At 36.2% G+C, this 18,830-nt stretch overlaps 3 protein-coding genes across 3 annotated transcripts; 1 reads left to right on the top strand and 2 right to left on the bottom strand.

Annotated features, from left to right (window-relative positions):
* Positions 1-1,248: 1,248 nt before the first annotated feature.
* On the bottom strand, positions 1,249-1,998 carry LOC133863390 (dirigent protein 25-like). The gene has a single exon (XM_062299332.1). The coding sequence runs from the start codon at positions 1,996-1,998 to the stop codon at positions 1,249-1,251; it is 750 nt and encodes a 249-aa protein (XP_062155316.1).
* A 3,096-nt stretch (positions 1,999-5,094) lies between these two features.
* On the top strand, positions 5,095-13,441 carry LOC133862561 (spliceosome-associated protein 130 A). The gene is made up of 4 exons (XM_062298392.1): positions 5,095-8,343; positions 10,196-10,687; positions 11,595-11,750; positions 12,982-13,441. Exons 1-3 carry the CDS (start codon positions 5,338-5,340, stop codon positions 11,730-11,732), a joined length of 3,636 nt encoding a protein of 1,211 aa, XP_062154376.1. The 5' UTR covers positions 5,095-5,337; the 3' UTR covers positions 11,733-11,750; positions 12,982-13,441.
* Positions 13,442-14,391: 950 nt separating this feature from the next.
* LOC133864356 (caffeoylshikimate esterase-like) lies at positions 14,392-18,219 on the bottom strand. The gene is made up of 8 exons (XM_062300656.1): positions 18,065-18,219; positions 17,938-17,979; positions 17,705-17,831; positions 17,395-17,541; positions 17,146-17,276; positions 15,852-15,989; positions 15,020-15,118; positions 14,392-14,893 (listed from the first exon to the last, which is right to left on the bottom strand). The coding sequence occupies exons 1-8, from the start codon at positions 18,065-18,067 to the stop codon at positions 14,594-14,596; spliced, it is 987 nt and encodes a 328-aa protein (XP_062156640.1). The 5' UTR covers positions 18,068-18,219; the 3' UTR covers positions 14,392-14,593.
* Positions 18,220-18,830: the final 611 nt, after the last annotated feature.

Raw genomic sequence — 18,830 nt, 5'->3', positions numbered from 1 at the left:
ACAAATTACTTGAAAAAAGAAAAAAAAAAAAGAAAAAGAAAAAGAAAACCGTGAGTATAAAGTGAAATAAATTAGAGATATCCGTTAGGTTGAAGCTGCAGCTTTAGTTGTTTGCAGGTACCAAGTTATGTCGTAATTCAGAAAATTATGCAACAACCCTTTGTCCAAATTAAAAACCTCTTTAGAACAAAAACGATTGCCAGCTCGTTAATGTCATTTATCAATTTTAAAAAATGGTAGCGGGTAAAAGCTTTTTCTCCATTAGCTTGATCTGCAAAAAGTCCTGCCTTGAGAGAATTATAACATATTCAACTTTTTCTCTAATTAATTAATTATAATATATTGAACTTGTTCGCATGATATATGTATAATATTGGCGTCTTACGCCTAGTTTGTTTTTTTAAGTAAAATATTCTATGAAAAAAGTTTTTTTTTTTTTTTTTTTTTGAAATTTAAATTTAATTTATTATTATTATTATTATTGAGTGTTTGGCACGGCGTAAAATATTGATCAACCTAAACATGTTTTTAGTTAACAAAAAAAAATAGTCTTCATGAGGCATAAAATGGTCTGCGTACGTTTTTCATCTGCGTAAATTATTTTTTGCCACTCTCCCACACCCTTAGGTAGGCTACTAAGAGAGAGCCTTTATGAGGGCTTATCTGCTTGAGCAGGTCTTGATTGAGCAGGTCTTGATTGCCCGAACACCTGTTAATTTGGGCCCCACAATGACTCTTCCATAATTGTTTGTTCAAATTGCAAATAATATGTATGCCCAGACAATTGCTTTGAATATTTGGATCTCAATCCCAATCCAAAGGTGTTCTATTCACATACACTTTTTTCCTCTACAGTTTCTAGCTATTTGGTGATTTTCCATACGAGCTAAGCCTGAAAAATGTTTATTTTTGGGAACCATTTTTAGGAATACAAATAATTAAACAGCGAAAAATAGCTGCTTTTTACAAAAATAATGCTTTCAGCTAAAAAACTTTTTTGATAAAATATGTTTTACGCCGAAATAAACGGGATCTTAGAGTCCATGTATCATAAAGACAACCATATATGTAATTCTTCTGATAAGCTTATTTAAAATGCCATGACAACACAATTGGGGCAAATTTCAGATTCTACTCAAAATAAAAAAACCCCAATTTCCACTCAAAACATTCTCTTAATGGTAAGTCTAATTGTAGCAGAAAGCAGAAGCTTAAAATTGATATATAGCTTGGCTACCAAACGTACTACTAACTGAGATATACATGGAACAGAAGGAGCTTATTGGTTCCTTTTCCTTCCTCATCAGTATGAGAACCCACATGATCATCCACTGCCTTAACTTTTGCATACCCATTTGCGCCTTGATACTTCCCAATGCCACCAATAACTGCAATATGAGACTCGGGAACATCGGTCTGGTGCACCCCAAAAAACCTCAACCCATCCTTAAAGCCATCACTACCAGCAAAATATGCTGTCATGGCCATCATATGGCTGCTCCCATCTTCTGAGCTTGCAACATATATCCCCTGTGCTTTTCCAAGCATGGGTGACATGTTGTTTTTACTCGAACCTTTAAATAATTCTTGGTCTATTACTGTTACTGTCCCAAACTCCAACTCTTGAATAGTAGCTCTAGCCGGGAAAGATAGACCGATGGCGGAGAGATCAAGTGTTTGAGTGGACAATCCGGCAGCGGTGCCGGGAACTGTTGGATTGGACCCAAGTAGGGGGATTCCTCCATTAGGAGGGAAGAGGCCTAGTGGCTTTGGGAAGGGGAGCTGACCGGTGACTTTAGCGGTTGCGGGCTTTGATGAGGGTTGAGTCACATTGATCAGCACGTCTCTCATTAGAAACGTTATTCTGTGATAATGGTTACGAGGGGTTGGGGTGGGATTGCCAATGGTTCTAGCGGAGGATGCCTGCTGGTGGATGATGAACATGAATAAGAGTGCGCAGGCTATGGTTAGCATGGAGATGGAGGGAAGCTTGGCCATATTCTTGACGAAGGAATGCTTTTGATTTTGTTGTGTACGTTTCATTTTATAAAAGAGTTGGCTTGGGTTTGGTCTAGTTGGGGTGGTTAGTTATGGATCTAGTAAGACTAGTATATACTTAAAATAAATCCACATATAAATATCTAAGTTATATGATCAGTATAATTGGGGATTTAAGTATCAGAGCAGATCAAAGTTATTACCTAATTAAACTGTTATATATATATATATATATTCATGCTCTTCATCTCAAAAAAAAAAAAAATTCATGCTTAAAGTATTTTCTCTATCTAAAAAGATCATCCGTTATCTTCACTTAAGTTTTTTCGTTGCAAATTTCTTCATCAAAAGTTACGAATTTCATGAATCAAGGTAAGGTCATTGGGTGTGTTTGGTAATTAAAACTTTTTTAGGTGATTTTTTTTTTAAAAAAATAATAATAAGAAGTTATTAATGTGATATAAAGTAGAAAGAAGTTTTGAATTTTTTGTAATGAAAAGTTAAAAAATTATGTTTGTACTGTTTGTTTGTTTGTTTTTTTTTTTTTTTAATAATAATAAAGAGTTATTGATGTGATATAAAAAATAAAAAAGTTATAATATTTTAAAGAGAAAAATAAGGGGTGGGGTGGGGTGGGGTGGAGAGGAGCTAGTTAGTTTAAGTATAGGGGTAAACTTGTCATTTCACATTCTTTGGGACAAATTTGCCCATCCATTTCAACAAACTAACTCCTCTCTGGTTCATTTGAACCGGAGAAGATCCAAATGTCGTGGGCCGGGGGCTTTGCCAAACTCTATCTTCTATCCATTTATTGTTATTGATTCTTACATAAACAAGTTGATCACATTTTATAATCAATTATCATATTCAAATAGAAAAAAAAATTATCATATTCATAATATTTATATAAATATTAATGTTTCATTTTCCCGATTAATTTTTTTTTTTTTTTAGAGTTTGTACCTAAAAGAAGAATCACAACTAAGAATAACAAATTAAGGCTGGGCAACCCAATAAGAAGCGTCAGAACATCCAGAAAAAAAAAGAAGAAGAAAAGAATGCATCAAATGAATGACATAGCCCTATTGATTCTTGGTATGAACACCAAAAAACGTGAGCCAATAAAGGCAGTAAAACAAGGTGTGAAAATGGGCATGATCGTCACAAGACCCTTCTATCCTACTTTAACCCTTAGTGCAAGGAACTCAGATAAGGGTATGACACTTGTAATCCCCTTCGACTCTACCTAATTAAACACCTAAAGGGTAACAACTGCAACAAACATGTAGAAACAAAGAGAAAGACATAAAACTAAAAACAACAAAAAGCCGAGAAAAACCAAAAGCAACACACCAAGACCACCATAGGAGATCGTTAACATAGGCGGACAGCAGCATACGAGAGGTTCAGTGATCGCCACATTGCATATAGCGTAGCATAAGGTGATGGGTTGAAGGCGTCACAACAGGCAGATATACAAGTAATACGACTATAGCCTGCCCCAAGCTACCCCCCCTTGTTAGCCCTCATGATGGACTTCAAAGACTGACAACAGCACGCTCATGTGCGTGGATGTTCGATAGAGAAGCAGCTGGTGTTGACGGAGGTAAAATGTGATATGGAGCATGGTAGAGTGAAACGTGTCATGCTGGATCTAGAGGAAGGAAGTAGATATAGCTTTGAAAAAATTCGACTTGGAAACCTTGACAACTCCAACAGAAGACACGGTGGATGAGGTGGAAGGCCAATAATGACAATGGTGAGGATAGGGCCTCAAAAGAGGCGGAGGGAGCTAAAAAAATCTCCAACAAAACAGGGTCCTCAAAAGAAGCGGGAGAAGAGAGGGGCTGGAGAAGGATAAAGGGAAGGGTGCTTCCCTCCTCCGTGTACCTCTTATAGATTGATCTACCAATCCACGTATTGCCAAGGCTACTATTATTTGTTATTCACATAAGATAAATGTCATATATATCCATTGCAAAATATCATTCCAACATCACTCTTGACTAGATGAAAAAAAAAAAAACTAATCCATAGTAAATATCCATGGTGAAATATATTGATATCCATGGTTAAATATTTAGTTATTTAACCATGACATCATTAAAAACATCCCAAAACCCAAGGAAAGCATGGACTTGAAAAAAAAGTCCCTAATCAATTACAACCATTAATTAATAAAAAGAAAAAACCTACTATCTTATTCTTAAAATTTTCATTAGAAGATAAATTAGTTACAAATTAGTATAACAAAGTAATATGTGTTCATAATGCTATTAGAAAAAAATGCGAGAAACACATACTATTAAGAAAGAATATACTTCTCACATGCTTTAGAAACATATATAATTTTCTTAGACTGATTTTTAGTTAGTTTCTGTCAATTTTATTATTATTATTTTTTTCTATTCAAATAACGGAAAAAAGGGGGTGTCCATTTTATTATTATTACACCTAGCATTTATTTTAGGACATAAATTTTCTCAAAAGTCCAAACTAACATAAATTTCTTCCAAATTAGATTGGAAGAAATTCCGTTAACCCATGCTCAAAAGTTACTATTTGTCTTAAAACATGTGTGATTTTTTTTTTTTTATTAAAATATACTAACCGAGGAAGCTACCATTAACTCATTAACTTCTAATATAAGAACTTATTTAGCAGGGGCGGAGCTACTAAGAGTCTTGGGAAGACTGGCCTCCCAAGGCCTAAGGTTCCCCCGGCCCCCAAAAGAAAAAAATAAGAAAAATTTAAAACTTTATTCCTAATTTTATTTTTTTATTTTTTATAAGTTTTACTTACCCCAATTGTTTTTTTTTTCCAATTTTTGCCCTCCAAATTTTAAATTCTGGCTCCACCCCTCTTCTCTAGTGTCTTTCTCCCATATGTCTCTTCTAGACATTTTGATCGAAAGAATTTCCTTTAACTCAGTTTGAAAGAAATTTTTGTCTACATATTATTAAGTATTTCATTTAAAGTAAAATGGAAAACACATCATTGGTTAAAGGATATATGTCACGATTAGAAAAATTTATTCCAACCTGTTTGGAACCACCATCTCGGTCAAATTCAGCCGTCCGATTCAAACAAAAGCTTAAAGCGGTAACCGTTTCTCATCCCCAGAAATCCCCCTAGGGTTTTTCACATCACAATTCACACGCACTTGCACAGTTGCACACTCCTCTCATTTCTCTTTTCTAACCGTACTCTGCACCAGACCCCCCCCATTCCAAAACCCTAAAATCCCTCTCCACCAAATGAATAGCATCTAAAACCCTAACCCTAATTCTCCGTTTTCCCTCCCACTTCGAAACCCTAGCCGACCCAAGTTCTCGAGCCATGTACCTCTACAGCCTCACTCTCCAGCGAGCCACTGGCATAGTTTGCGCCATCAACGGCAACTTCTCCGGCGGGAAGGTCCAAGAGATCGTCGTCGCACGTGGCAAGATTCTGGAGCTTCTCCGACCCGACGATAACGGTAAGATCCGAACCCTTCTCTCCGTTGAAATCTTCGGTGCCATTAGGTCTTTAGCTCAGTTTAGGCTCACCGGGGCTCAGAAAGACTATATCGTGGTTGGGTCCGACTCGGGTCGGATTGTAATCCTCGAGTACAATAAGGAAAAGAATGTGTTCGATAAAATTCACCAAGAAACTTTCGGGAAATCGGGGTGTCGTAGGATAGTTCCGGGCCAGTACTTGGCCATCGATCCCAAGGGTAGGGCGGTGATGATTGGGGCTTGTGAGAAGCAGAAGCTTGTTTATGTGTTGAATAGGGATACGGCGGCAAGGCTGACTATTTCTTCGCCGTTGGAGGCGCACAAGTCGCACACGATAGTGTATTCCATCTGCGGGGTGGACTGCGGGTTTGATAACCCAATTTTTGCCGCCATTGAGTTGGATTACTCGGAGGCGGACCAGGATTCGACTGGGCAGGCAGCGAGTGACGCCCAGAAGAATTTGACCTTTTATGAGCTTGATTTAGGTCTTAACCATGTGTCTAGAAAGTGGTCCGAGCCAGTTGATAATGGTGCGAATTTACTTGTTACTGTTCCTGGAGGAGGGGATGGGCCGAGTGGTGTGTTGGTTTGTGCGGAAAATTTTGTGATATATAAGAATCAGGGACACCCGGACGTTAGGGCTGTGATTCCTAGGCGTTTAGATTTGCCTGCTGAGCGTGGGGTCCTTATAGTTTCAGCAGCAGTGCATAAGCAGAAAACGATGTTCTTCTTTCTGTTGCAAACGGAGTATGGGGATATTTTTAAGGTTACTTTGGACTATGACAATGACCATGTTACGGAATTGAAGATCAAGTATTTTGATACCTTTCCAGTTACTGCTTCCATGTGTGTATTGAAGTCAGGGCACTTGTTTGCTGCTTCTGAATTTGGAAATCATTCTTTCTATCAGTTCCGGGGGATAGGTGATGACGCTGATGTTGAGTCTTCGTCAGCTACATTGATGGAAACTGAAGAAGGTTTCCAGCCGGTGTTTTTCCAGCCCAGACGACTTAAGAACCTTCTTAGAATTGACCAAGTTGAGAGCTTGATGCCAATAATGGACATGAAAGTTGTAAATCTCTTTGAAGAAGAGACACCTCAGATATTTACACTTTGTGGGCGGGGTCCTCGTTCATCCCTAAGAATCTTAAGACCTGGTTTGGCCATTAGTGAGATGGCTGTGTCGGAGCTTCCTGGCGTACCAAGTGCAGTTTGGACTGTGAAAAAGAATGTCACTGATGAGTTTGATGCGTACATAGTTGTGTCATTCTCAAACGCGACTCTCGTTCTTTCCATTGGTGAGACAGTTGAAGAAGTTAGTGATAGTGGGTTTCTTGATACTACCCCTTCACTTGCTGTTTCTTTGATAGGTGATGACTCTCTCATGCAAGTTCATCCCAATGGCATTAGGCATATTAGGGAGGATGGCCGTATCAATGAGTGGAGGACTCCTGGAAAGAGGACAATTTCTAAGGTTGGCTCTAACAGACTACAAGTGGTCATTGCACTTAGTGGGGGTGAACTTGTTTATTTTGAGGTGGATATCACTGGTCAACTGATTGAGGTGGATAAGCATGAAATGTCAGGTGATGTGGCTTGTTTGGACATTGCCCCTGTACCTGAAGGGAGGCAGAGGTCTCGTTTCCTTGCGGTTGGTTCATATGACAACACGATTCGTATCTTATCATTGGACCCTGACGATGGTATGCAGATTCTGAGTGTGCAAAGTGTTTCTTCAGCTCCAGAATCTCTCCTTTTCCTTGAAGTCCAGGCATCAGTAGGTGGGGAGGATGGTGCTGACCATCCTGCCAGCCTTTTTCTTAATTCTGGTTTACAGAATGGGGTTCTATTCAGAACAGTTGTAGATATGGTGACTGGTCAGCTTTCTGATTCCCGGTCTCGATTCTTGGGACTGAGAGCCCCAAAACTCTTTTCTATCATTGTAAGAGGGAAGCGTGCAATGCTTTGCTTGTCAAGTCGACCTTGGCTCGGTTATATTCACCAAGGACATTTTCTTTTAACTCCCCTATCATATGAGACTCTTGAATATGCAGCATCATTTGCCTCTGACCAATGCGAGGAAGGTGTTGTTGCTGTTGCTGGTGATGCTTTGAGGGTGTTTACTATTGAGAGGCTGGGAGAAACATTTAATGAAACTGTGATTCCCCTAAGGTACACACCAAGAAAGTTTGTGCTTCAACCCAAGCGAAAATTGCTGGTAATTATTGAGAGTGATCAAGGAGCATTGACAGCTGAAGAGCGTGAAGCTGCAAAAAAGGAGAGCTTTGAGGCTGCTGGAACGGCTGAAAATGGTAATGGTGAGCAGATGGAGAATGGTGGTGATGAGGACAAAGATGATCCCCTCTCGGATGAGCACTATGGCTATCCCAAGGCAGAGTCGGACAAGTGGGTTTCTTGCATCAGAGTTCTTGACCCAAAGACAGCAAGTACAACTTGTCTGCTGGAGCTTCAGGACAATGAAGCTGCATTCAGCATATGCACTGTGAATTTCCATGATAAGGAGTATGGAACTCTCTTAGCCGTTGGTACAGCGAAGGGACTACAGTTTTGGCCCAAAAGAAGTTTAGCTGCTGGTTTTATTCATATTTATAGGTTTATAGAGGATGGAAAATCACTTGAATTATTGCACAAGACACAAGTGGAAGGTGTCCCTACTGCATTGTGCCAGTTCCAGGGAAGATTACTTGTGGGTATGGGATCTGTGCTCAGATTATATGATTTGGGCAAGAGGAGATTGCTTAGAAAATGTGAGAACAAGCTGTTCCCCAACACTATTGTCTCCATTCACACTTATCGTGATCGGATATATGTTGGTGACATTCAAGAGGTATGATCTCTTTTTCTTATTTTATTTTATTTTTGAGTTTGATGAATTTGAGTTTACTCTATTGCCATATGTATAGATGGACACTTACATATAGGCATACATACATCCATATTGAATTTTATATTGTCACTAGTTCAAATCTCTCATTTCCCCTCCCCCTGTGGACAAAAAAAATACTTAAATTAAAAATAGGGCCTGTTTGGTAAAATGTTCAAAAACCCTTTTCCATTCTCAAACTCTGAAAACACTTCTCAAATACTAGTTAACCAAACGGATTTTCAAATGGCCCCCACCATTAACACACTTTTCAAGACACAAACTACAAAAATCTTCTCTAAAACTACAAAACATTTTTTAAAAAATAATTAATATTATTTGTTTTTTTTCAGGGAGGAAGTTGTCCATGTACAAATTTTTTCTGGTGTAGGGGTGCTGATTACATGAATAACACAAAAACAGAAAAATATTTTAAAAACATTTGGGGTGGTTCTGCCGCTGCCTGATGGCGGCTGCCGCCAGACATATCGGTGGCCGCTGGATGCATATGCGTGGCCTTCAGATCACCACCATAATGGCAGCAGTTTTTTTTTTTTAATTGTTTTTTTTATTTTATTTTATTTTAGTATTTTGTAAAATTAATTTTTCATTTTTTTTTTCAAAACCCAAAACACTTCTCAAAATTTTACCAAACAACTTTCTTTTGTGGACCCCACATACAACACTGTTTTGAAAGTGGCCCCCACCAAATCAATTTTCAATTCTTACCCTATCAAAATTCTTTTCAAACTAAAAACCCAAAACACTTCTCAAAACATTACCAAACAGGCCCATAATTTGTCATTTTGTCTTCCTCTTGTCCTTAGCCTAGAAATTTGTTACTTCTCGCTAGTGTGGTCACCTTTTGTGATGGTTCAGGCTAAATTATCTGAATTGATATCCCATATTGTGTGTCCATGGGATCACCTTAGTCAGTCATGCATTTCTTACTGTTTGTGTTCCATTATGTTGCCGCTCTCTTCAGAACATCATTGTATTAGTTTTGCACATATTATGAATGTTCTGTTTCTTGGCTGTCCAGCCTTTCTGTTACATGAGGCATAGTAATTTGACAAAAATCCCTTCAAACCATTTCAGCTTATGCATGAGTGTTCTTTTTTTTGAATTTATAGATAGGTGCTCTCTTTTTTCTTTGAATTAGGGGCTTCTTGTATACGTCCTGTGTACTATGGGTTGCGCCCCTTTGCGCCTTTTGAATATACTTTACTTATCAAAAAAAAAAAAATCCCTTCAAACCAGTGAAAATTTAAACCACATGAAGCACTTTAATAAGTAGCAAGTTTTGGAGCATTAAATAACTGTATGTAAGCTAAAATAAAAATAAAATGCCTAGTGTTACATAGGCAGGACATGGGAAAATGGTGATGGGTATAGTTGTCTTGACAACCTTTTGTGAAGCTTAAAGAAGAAACATAAAAAAAATGGTGATCTGGTGATTCTGGTTACACAAAATCTTGGTACATACTATTTCATATTGGATTATACATATCAGTGACATTGATACCAAATAATGCCTATATGTTCCTGATGCATGAATTGAAAAACTTGTGGTTTTACATTATGGTTGGCGCATTGCTGTTAGATATTATACCGTATACCATATTTGCTAAAACCATTGGGTGGTCACCCAAATATTTAGCTGGGTAAGTGGAATCCATGTAATCCATATCCTGGTCTTTTATTTTCCTGTGGCGTATACTGTCTGGAAGTGGCTTGTGCTGAGACCTGTTCTTCCTTAACTTTTTTCTTGTTTCATTATTCCTTAACTGACTATCTTCTGGTGTCCTATCTGCAGTCCTTCCATTACTGCAAGTATAGACGGGATGAGAATCAACTGTACATATTTGCCGATGATTCTGTTCCAAGATGGCTTACTGCATCATACCACATAGATTTTGACACCATGGCAGGCGCAGACAAGTTCGGGAACATCTATTTTGTGCGATTACCGCAGGATGTTTCAGATGAGATAGAAGAAGATCCAACTGGTGGGAAAATAAAATGGGAGCAGGGGAAATTGAATGGAGCTCCAAACAAGGTAGAGGAGATAGTGCAGTTTCATGCTGGTGATGTGGTCACTTGTTTGCAGAAGGCATCTTTAATTCCAGGTGGTGGAGAGTGCCTCATATATGGCACAGTGATGGGGAGCTTGGGGGCATTGCTAGCATTCACGTCCCGTGACGATGTTGACTTCTTTTCTCACTTGGAGATGTATATGAGGCAGGAACATCCACCTTTGTGTGGAAGAGATCATATGGGTTATAGATCTGCTTATTTTCCAGTTAAGGTAATATGCATTTATTATTCTCTCTTGTATTACCTGTTGTCCCACATAATCATTCATACAGGATAATCAAGTTTTAACGTTATTGGGTTCTTCAATGACTCTTTTCACTTAGTAAGAGTGTTAATATTCATGTCTTTCTTTTCATTTGGTTTTTAAAATAAAAGGCTCCATCTTTCTTAAGATTGCTCTTGTTTTTTTGTCTTCTTTTGTCAGAGTTTCTGGAATTTTACCCTTCATTGGTCTTAAACTTTGTTTGCTCCAGTATGGATCATAGGTCTACTGCATCTTATATAGAGCAGTGCTGTTGAACAGTATGAAAGGTTTGATATTCATGTAAGAAAATTAGTCATTTCTAGGGCAAGTTTTCACTTGTAAATTGGTATTGGAAATGGTCAAATTTTAATATCGCATTTAACTCAAGTCTTGAAATCTTTCCCGTACAAGTATAAGTTTCCTTGGGGGATGGTCAGTGGATTTTAAGGATTAGTTCAATTATTATCATCGGTTGAATGTTGCATATGACTGGTTTTTGTTTTAGTTGTCTTGTAAAAGTATGGTTTTTTCCAGGATGTCAATATGCCCTTAAACTGCATGTAGCTAATCAATTGAATCGATCTTTGATCTATAAGACAGTCTCTTTATGTGACTATTGACCATAGTTTTATGTAGCTATTTACAATTACTACTATTGATGCTGACACTACTTGTATAATAATAGAACATAACCTCTTCTCCAAAATGTTAGGGGTCGTTGTGGTGATCATGTTTTAACTTCCTGTGATGAACCAGAGAAATTTTTATTGTTCCAGCTTGCTTGCTTGCTTCCTTAATTTTTCTTTTTCCTGAGCCCTTCCATGATCTTTTTGGTTCCATTAGTTATAGCCTAACTTAAATTGTTATTTTGCAGGATGTGATTGATGGAGATCTATGTGAGCAGTTCCCAACATTGCCTTTGGATTTGCAGAGAAAAATTGCGGATGAATTGGATAGAACTCCTGGAGAGATATTGAAGAAACTCGAAGAAGTTCGAAATAAGATCATTTGAGAAAATTTCAACTTAAAGGTGCCCCTTTTGTGTTCTCATTTTATCTATTTATTTGTATATCTATTATTATTGTTGTTTTTTTGGATATTTTGCTTGACCTAGTAGCATTCTTATTTGCGGGAGCAGGACATTAACATGTACTGTTAGATATTTCGAATGTACTGTTAGATATTTCTCGATGTTCATGTGACTGCTTAACATGCATGAAGGAGAATGCTGAAATGTTCGTACTCCTTGAAATTCAGTTGGTCTTGGGATTTCGAGCTAACGGTGGACCCATCAAATGGGTCCTCGTTTTGCCTCAAAACAGTTTCAGCTTTTGGGGACATATTGGATCTATTTGCTGGCTGGCTTCGCCTGTCTTTGTATGCCAGGACTTGATGCAGAATCTTTAAAGTTTAGCACTGCTTTGCTATGATTTGATGTGACATAGATATTTAGGTCTGGTTGATAGCTCGCCAAAAGAGCCTTTGTGGGTCTTGAGGTGTCTTGATTTTGGGTTTTGGGTTTTTTCCTTGTGGGTTTAGTTGGGTTGTTTTGTGGGCTGCTTCTTGGGTGTTCCTTTTGGGTTTTGGGGTTTAGCTCTTTTTGGGCTTGTTGGTTTCCTTTGTGGGTTGGCTATGGGTTTTCTTTTGTATACTTTTTGTTTACTTAGGGGCACCTTACGCTTTTTTAATAAAATTTCTTACTTATAAAAAAAAAAAAATGGTTGAGCCCTAGCGGAGTAGGAACTTGGAAAATCATAGGAGGTTTTTATAGGTTGATCCCAAGTTTTTAGATTTAGTCTGCCCTAGGTACAAACATCAGGTCTGATTTCAATGTGTTAAGGAAGAATGAAAGAAAGAAGAATAAAAGCCTAGGTTTCCATGGTGTTCTCACCAGGAAAGAAGGCAATTAGATCCTGAAAGAAGATTTTGAACTTGCTGTTGATCTTTTCATTCAACTGATAAAAAAATTGGCAGGTTACATGAGCTTATTATATAGGCAGTTGGGACCCACTTTACTAACATAATTAAGACTATTAATGTGGAACTGAGTGATATTTTGATAAGTTTAGGTACTAAACAAACTATAGACTATTAAAGACCAAAAAAGAAAAACCCCCCCATAACAACAGAATTATATTCCAAAATTCAAGGAATTACAGGAAAACTGAGTTCTCTTTACCGTCTTCAATTTTTAATTCTAGTTTTGCTCAGTGTCGGTTAGGGTTTTAAGAATGCAAGATTTTTTTTTTTTGCATGTGCAGGTCATTGTACGAACCCACGTGGGTTGTTGCTTTTTGTGCTAGTACTAAGTAGACGGCGCATGCTGGGCAAAGCAACAAGATCTTGCCTGATTCTGGAACGAGACATGGAGGGACATTTATGTTGTTGGGACGGCTAGGGCATATGGGAAAAGAGGAAATACAATCCCCTCACCTGCCAGACAGCATTTTCTGTTGTTGTAATTAGTCATATGATCTTGATGTGTTCTTTTCATGGAATTATGTTAATTAACCGCTACATGCGCTTGCCGGTGTACGTGTTTAAAGCCCACACTGCGATTAGATTTGTTCTTATCTATCACTAATCTGGGTAGTAAAAACTCACATAAGCCTGCTGGATCATGGAATGTAATATTACTGCATGACTTAAGCACAAAATTTGAACAGTGAGAAACTTCTGCAGTTAGAAATGAACAAGAAATTCGGATGTTGCTGTTTTAAACTTGGGATTTCTATAGTTGTGAATTCTAGTTCATTGTTGTAAGAAAAATGCTAGTTGTATGAACAATTTTACGTACGGCAGCTCATGCGCTGATGTGGGACTGTCATAGCTAAAAAGAATTAAAATAAATTGCACAAGTCAAGCCCTCTCTCCCTTGTGGTGTCGAGCAATTCCGTTTAATTTTTTTCTTTTGGCTTGAGTCTCTGTTTGAAGCAGGCAATTTAAGTTGCAGCCTTGCAACCGCTAACCGGGCGGGGTGGGGCCGGAACCATGAATTTTAGTGTGAGGATTAAAAAAGAAAATGGAGGGCGATATTAATTTTTGAGGGTCTATCTCATAATATATATAAGAAATTTTTTAAAATTTTTGGGGAGCTAGCTTATGGCTTGGGAGGCTGGGTCGGTGGGTCCTAAGCCATAAGCTGGTTCCGCCCCTGCCGGTAGTGATCTTTTACTTCCATATTAATACTTAATAATCTTTCTCTATGCAAAAGATTTGACAACGGCAAAAGGGATGCAAATAATATCTTGTAATCTCTCTCTTGAATCTGTGATAGTTGTAGTAAACGATTAAAGTATAAATACGGTTTTATTGCTAACAATTACTTTCTTTCAATTTTTCTTTCTGTCAAGAAAGTAAAAACATTAACAAACAACTTTTAACACAAAACACTTAGAAAAAGTAAAACTATTTCCACTTTTATATCATATTAAAACAAATTTTCAATCAAGAGACAAAACTATACGTTATCAAACACCTCCAATAAAAATCATACACGAATTTCTTTTCTCTTCCTTTATTTTCTGTTTTCTTTCTGCGGTAGTTAAGGGCATGTTTGGATAACATTTTTTTTTTTATTATTATTTTTTAAATACATGTTTGAGTTGTTTTGTTAAATTTGAATTTTACTCCAGTTTTATTTAATTTTTTTTTCAATTTTGTCTAAACCATCCAAACATAATTTTAAAAATATATTTCCTTAGTATTCACAATTTTGAATATAGTAAAAAACAGTAAAATATAATACAAAAAAAAAATGGTATACCCAAACGTGCCCTAAGACTTCAGTTATAAAACCATAATAATCACATCACCAATGCTTTTTCACTACAAATTTTTCTTCTCTGGCCTATATTCATTCACCATCCAGCCCTAGCGATTTTTTGGCATTTGTTTAGCCTTTGAGAAATCGAAGTCGTCATTTTCATGCTTATGCTCCCCCTCCAACCTTGAATTTCCTAAGCTCGATCTCTCCTCCAACCAATTGATGATGTCTTGAAAAACAATGTCTGAGTTTTCTGGTGTCTCTCCATAGAGTAGACCGTGCCACATGTCTGGATATAACTTGAAGGTCTTGTCTGCGCTGGAGGCCACATCATAAAGCAGTTTACTCACTGATTTGTCTGTCACTCTGTCATCCTCACCGTGAAGAGTTATAAACGGTAACGATACCTGAAAAATGGAAGAAAAAAAATTGAATTAATAAGGCATTTTATAATAAAAGTCGTAATATTTCAAACATTTAAAAATAATAATAAATTAAAATAAAATAAAATAAAGAAGAAATGACCAACAAACCTCTTGAAGTCTCTTCTCAAGCTCCGTGCTGACACTCAATAGCTCAAAGGCAGTTTTCAAGCGAAGCCGCCCTTTATAGCAATATGGGTTGGCTCTAATCTGTTAATGTCATCATAATTGTAAAATAAAATTAAAAAAAAAAAAAAATTAACTTGATTATTCCATTAATTATGGACTGCACGTCACTTCATATCAAAACTATTTGTATTTCATAACACTGACGTGACAACTCCTGACCAATTTTAGAGCAGTCTTTATTAAAAAAAAAAAAATAAAGGGTTAGTTAGGACTATCATGTCAACATTGTAAGATAAAAATATAGTTTATAGCATTACTAAAAAATTGTAGTAAAATATAGAGAAACGTTATATACCACACTTTTCTCCATCTTTACTAATGTAACACTGTCAACCTCCTTTGGATCAACCCTTATTAAAAAAAAAAAAAAAAAATCGATGACTATTGACAATGCCACATCAGCAAAGTGTGATAAAAATAGAATAAAAATGTGGCATACAACATTATTACTCTTAAACATGTAGAACACTAAACATTTTTCTTCTCATAAAGAGTAATGTTAGAAATTATATTTTTATCCTGTAATTATTATGCAATGCAAACGTGACAGTCCTGAGCAACCTTTGAATTTTTTGTTTTACCAATAACTAATTCAAATATTAGCTGAACCTAACACATTAGCATTGTTTTAAAATTAAAAATTAAAAAAAAATTTCTAGCCTTAATTACTTTTCTTGGTAATAAATAGCAGTGCTTCCTATTTTATCTCTTTTTAAGGAAAGTGAAGCAAGGGGTGAGATAGATAAATATGTACCTGTCGTCTCGTCTCGGGTACTTTAAAGGCGACATCAATGATATCTTGGGTTGGGGTTATTCTCCATGTTGGAATTACTCTGGAAAGCTTTGTCAAAATTCGTATCACCAATTCAGGGGGCCTCAGGTCATCTGCGATCTGCAAATAATATAAAAATGGAAAAACAAATTCAAATGGGATTAAAAAATATTTATCCAATTATCAACACTGAATCTGGAGGGTAATCTTGACAGGCTTCCCAATTGCCCATTAATTAATATTCTGATAAATTAGATTTGGTCAATAAGGTTATATATATTGATTTTGTAGCTGTTAACTTAAAAGCCACTTATACCATATTTATATTATTTCTATTAAAATTCTCCAGATCTTTTAGGATAATTCTAGTGTGTATTTTTTTAAAAAAATTAAATAATTTATATTATTTCATGTTTATTGTTTATATTAATTCATTAAAACTTCAATGATTAAAACTTAAAAAACCTATCATATAAGTACTCTAAAGAATTCGATCTGATCCATAAAAATATTTTCAAAAAGAGTATAATTACCCTTTTGCTTAGTGCTGACGAAAAGTCGTGTTAATTAAATATTTGTCGCTTAGCACGATATATAAAGCAATACATTATCTTATTTACTTTTGAGTCTTTGACCAAGAAAAATAATTTTGAGAAAAAGGGCCCAAAGGGCCCACCTCAAAGTCAATAGATTCTAGACCCTAAACACCTAACTATATGAACGGACGAAAAAAAAAAAAAAAAAAGGAGAAATGCTATTTTTTTTCTCTTTTTCTGTTTATTTTTCGTCCAACTCTATTTAATTTTTTCTTTAAAAAAAAAAAAATCTACTAATAAATTTTTTATAAAAGAGAGTTTAATAAGAATTAAAAAGAATAAGTCTCTAAAAAGAATGATGACTCACAGTGTAAAATGAAGAAGAAAGAAACATAGCCTGGTCTAGATCCACCGTCCAGAAAAATATTTGGGTATCTAATTTTTTATTATAATTTTTTACAAAGCTACGTTGAATTTTACATGAGGTAATCATAATTAAATTTTAGAATAATGCTACTTTTTGTATTTATTTATCACAATTATTTTTTATTAATTTTTTTTTATGTCAACTACTTAAAATATATATATATATATATAGTTTTATTCTGTTGCTTATCTCTTATCTATTTCAAAAATAAGAGTAAGAGAATAACACCAACTACATCTATGATAGATAAAAGTTAAAAGACCATAATTTTTTTTTTAAAAAAAAAATAATAAGTAAAAATAAAAGAGCATACCTTACACATGGGTGCAACCAATACAGCACCATCCCAGTAGTCTGGCCTCTTCCTGTGTAATAGCAGAGCGATCGCCCCACCCATGGACTCTCCAAACAAATATCTCATCTTTGTTTTGTTCTCTTTCTTTTCTGAATATCAGCCACAAAAACAAAAAGAAACAAACAAATAAACACTACATATCATAATTAATAATGTTTTTTTTTTTTTTTTGGTTAATGTTCACAGAGACAGAGAATAAAATCTGACCACATATGCTTGTAAAATGATTCGAGCAGTCATCAACGACATCGTCGAAGTTGTTGACGAAGGCTTGCAATCCTGCTGATTTTCCATGGCCTTGGTAGTCTATACCGTAAACTGCAAATCCCGCGTTCGCAAGCCGGGTTGCGGTACCTAATCCAATTGCAAACCTTATATTAAATTAAGATCATCACGAATTCATCGATTTTTCTTTTTTTTTTCTTTAGGTTTAAAATTTATATGAAATAAATAAAGTTAATGAACAATTAATACTCACTGTTCATATCTATATAAAAAAATAAATAAAAAAACTCACTGTTCATGGTGATGCTGCACTCCATGGCATAACCGTGGCATAGGAAAATCAAGGCTTTCGGTTCTTGATTTGCTGGAAGCCATCTACATGTGAAGAGCTTCAATCCAAGAGAATTCAATATATGCTCCTGCAAAGATCATTTGAAAATTAAGATAATTATCCAAAAAAAAAAAACAAAAAATCAATCGCGAGAGAGAGAGAGAACACGAAAAATAAAAAACCGGCCGGCTAACCTCTTCATATCTGATATGATCTCCTGTTTCACGCACCTGAGCCTGAAAACGGCCAAAAAAGGAAAGAAAATCAATATCAAAACCGTTGGTGTGCATGGGAGAAAGTGTACGAGAAAGAGCGACAAACCATGAAGGAACGTCCGACAAAACGGAGGACTTCCGAAACTTGAGAGATGGGAAGCAAAGAAGCTTTTGAATCACCGAGAGAAAACCAAAGAGAAAATATGGGAAGGTGGATTAAAAGCAAAATCTGAATATAACCGGGGGAGGAAGCCTATTTATAAGCTAATTTGGAGAGACCCACAAATCCTTGGTGTCCACTAGTTGCTGTAAATCTTATCTTAACTAATCCGCGTGGACCGCATGCTTCTTAAACCCCCTATTTTATCCCTTAAAATGTGCTGCGCGCCGGATCGATAATTAACTTACACTTGACCAATTGCATCGTTATCGATCTCCTTAATGATTCCAAATTCCCGGATCCTTATATTATTTAATTTTTTTGAGATGATACTATTAATTTCTAGGCGAGCGGGGAGGGTTCGACCGTTAAGTTAGTAATTTTGTTCGAAAAAGGATTTGTACCATATGATCGATCTCCAAAATTTAATTATTAAATGAATAGAGAGAAGATGGAAGAAACCCCAAAGTCTTCAAAATTTGATTTTCTTTTTTCCTGGGTAGCTAGCTAAGGTCAGGTTCAATTAAAATTGAATTTAATGAGATTTGAACATAGGTGCCATAACAAGATATAAGAAATATGTATCTCAATCCTAACGGTTCAACCGAATCGGGAGTGAAATTGTACTATTGATTTGGCATGCAATGATGATGGCAGCTCTTTCAGAACATGCAATTGCAAGTTGGCCTAATTGACTGTTTGATATTTTGAT

This window comes from Alnus glutinosa, chromosome 3, assembly GCF_958979055.1.
Source record: "Alnus glutinosa chromosome 3, dhAlnGlut1.1, whole genome shotgun sequence".
In the NCBI taxonomy this organism is placed as follows: domain Eukaryota; kingdom Viridiplantae; phylum Streptophyta; class Magnoliopsida; order Fagales; family Betulaceae; genus Alnus; species Alnus glutinosa.
Note: the sequence above shows the minus strand (reverse complement) of the source record. Positions and strands in the feature narration are given on the sequence as shown.

Bases quoted from the DNA above. Each gene is read 5' to 3' on its own strand.
- LOC133863390 (XM_062299332.1), bottom strand. From the start codon at position 1,998: ATGGCCAAGCTTCCCTCCATCTCCATGCTAACCATAGCCTGCGCACTC.
- LOC133862561 (XM_062298392.1), top strand. From the start codon at position 5,338: ATGTACCTCTACAGCCTCACTCTCCAGCGAGCCACTGGCATAGTTTGC. The intron at 8,344-10,195 runs GTATGATCTCTT...TCCTATCTGCAG, and splicing joins ATGTTGGTGACATTCAAGAG to TCCTTCCATTACTGCAAGTA. The intron at 10,688-11,594 runs GTAATATGCATT...GTTATTTTGCAG, and splicing joins CTGCTTATTTTCCAGTTAAG to GATGTGATTGATGGAGATCT.
- LOC133864356 (XM_062300656.1), bottom strand. The intron at 17,832-17,937 runs GTTAGCCGGCCG...TGATCTTTGCAG, and splicing joins ATCATATCAGATATGAAGAG to GAGCATATATTGAATTCTCT. The intron at 15,119-15,851 runs GTACATATTTAT...TGACATTAACAG, and splicing joins TACCCGAGACGAGACGACAG to ATTAGAGCCAACCCATATTG.